Genomic DNA, 1,477 nt, shown 5'->3' on the forward strand with positions numbered 1-1,477 from the left:
GGGCGCTTCATCTCCAAGCTAGGGGAGCGCGCCTTGTCGTTCTTCAAGCTGATGAAGAAGAAGGGCCCGTTCGAGTGGACCCCGGAGACCGACCTGGCATTTCAAGACCTCAAGAGATACCTGACCAGCCCTCCAGTGATGGTGGCGCCTCGTCCCCTCGAGCCCCTGGTGCTTTAACTTGCTGCAACTCCCTACTCCGCCAGCGCAGTGCTAGTGGCGGTCTGGGAGGAGCGCCAGGCCAAGGGCCCGCTACGCCGTGCTGCACCTCCAGCCGAGGCGATACGGCACCAGGAGGGTACCATAGAGGCCGCGACAACATCAACATATGATCAGGCCCGGCACGGCGGCGTCCTCGAGCCTGCAGAGGCCCCAATGGATGACCAAGATCCTGAGGTCCCATCACCCTAGGAGATGCCCCGACCTCCGGCAAACGCAGGCTCCATCGATGCTCCCGCCCTCGTCGAGCACCCAGTGTACTTCGTCAGCATGGTGCTGCGGGATGCAAGGGCGCAGTACCCCATGCCAAAGAAACTTCTTCTCGCGCTCCTGGTGGCCTCACGTAAGCTGCGGCATTACTTCCAAGGCCACCCGATCAAATTTGTCTCGGCTTACCCACTAGAGAGGGTGCTCCGGAGCCCTAATGCCGCGGGAAGGGTCGCTAAGTGGAATATCGAACTTCAGGCATTTCAGCTCGAGTTCAGCACAACCAGGGTCATCAAGGGGGCCGCCCTAGCCGTCTTCGTGGCCGAATGGACCGACGTCCCGGAACCTGAAGATGGCAGGAGCCCATCTCTCTCGCCAGGAAGTGAAGCACCAGATGGTTGGGTCATGTACTTCGACGGCGCCTTCGCGCGCCAAGGCGCGGGGGCTGGAGCCATGCTCATCTTGCCCACCCAAGATAAGCTCTACTACATCGTGCAGCTCTGCTTCCAGCGGGGTGAGGAGGTCTGCAACAGCATTGCGGAGTATGAGGGGTTGATCGCCGGTCTCAAGGCAACGGCGGCCTTGGGAGTGAAGCGTATCACCATCAAGGGCGATTCCCAGCTCCTCGTCAACTTCTCCAATAAGGTGTACGAACCAAGGGACGAGCACATGGAAGCGTACCTCGTGGAGGTGCGTAAGATGGAGAAGCAATTCTTGGGCCTAGAACTGCAGCACGTCCCATGCGGCACCAACAAGGAGGCTGATGAGATCGCCAAGAGGGCGTCAAAGCGCCAGCCCCAAGAACCCGGTGTCTTCAAGGAGTGACTCTTCAAGCCTTCAGCGCCCCTCGCGGCCATGGATGCAGCGCATTCTCGAGAGGAACTCCCCCAACCACCGACCTCGGGAGCCCCCGCTTGCGGTCCGACCTCAGGAGCACGTCTGCTCCTGGCGCTCGAGCCTCAGGAGGGGTGCTGGACCGAGGAGTTCAAGGCGTACCTAGGGCAGGGGATGCTACCGGAGAAGGAGGAGGGTGCAGAGCGTGTGGCCCGACAAG

At 61.2% G+C, this 1,477-nt stretch overlaps 1 protein-coding gene across 1 annotated transcript; it reads left to right on the forward strand.

Annotated features, from left to right (window-relative positions):
• Positions 1 to 411: 411 nt before the first annotated feature.
• Positions 412 to 1,248, forward strand: LOC147971681 (uncharacterized). Its single transcript, XM_087524077.1, has one exon. It carries the CDS (start codon positions 412 to 414, stop codon positions 1,246 to 1,248), a length of 837 nt encoding a protein of 278 aa, XP_087380203.1.
• Positions 1,249 to 1,477: the final 229 nt, after the last annotated feature.

The sequence above is a fragment of the Triticum urartu genome, chromosome 5A (assembly GCF_056163025.1).
Source record: "Triticum urartu cultivar PI428250 chromosome 5A, HENAU_Tu73, whole genome shotgun sequence".
NCBI classification, from domain to species: domain Eukaryota; kingdom Viridiplantae; phylum Streptophyta; class Magnoliopsida; order Poales; family Poaceae; genus Triticum; species Triticum urartu.

Bases quoted from the DNA above. Each gene is read 5' to 3' on its own strand.
- LOC147971681 (XM_087524077.1), top strand. From the start codon at position 412: ATGCCCCGACCTCCGGCAAACGCAGGCTCCATCGATGCTCCCGCCCTC.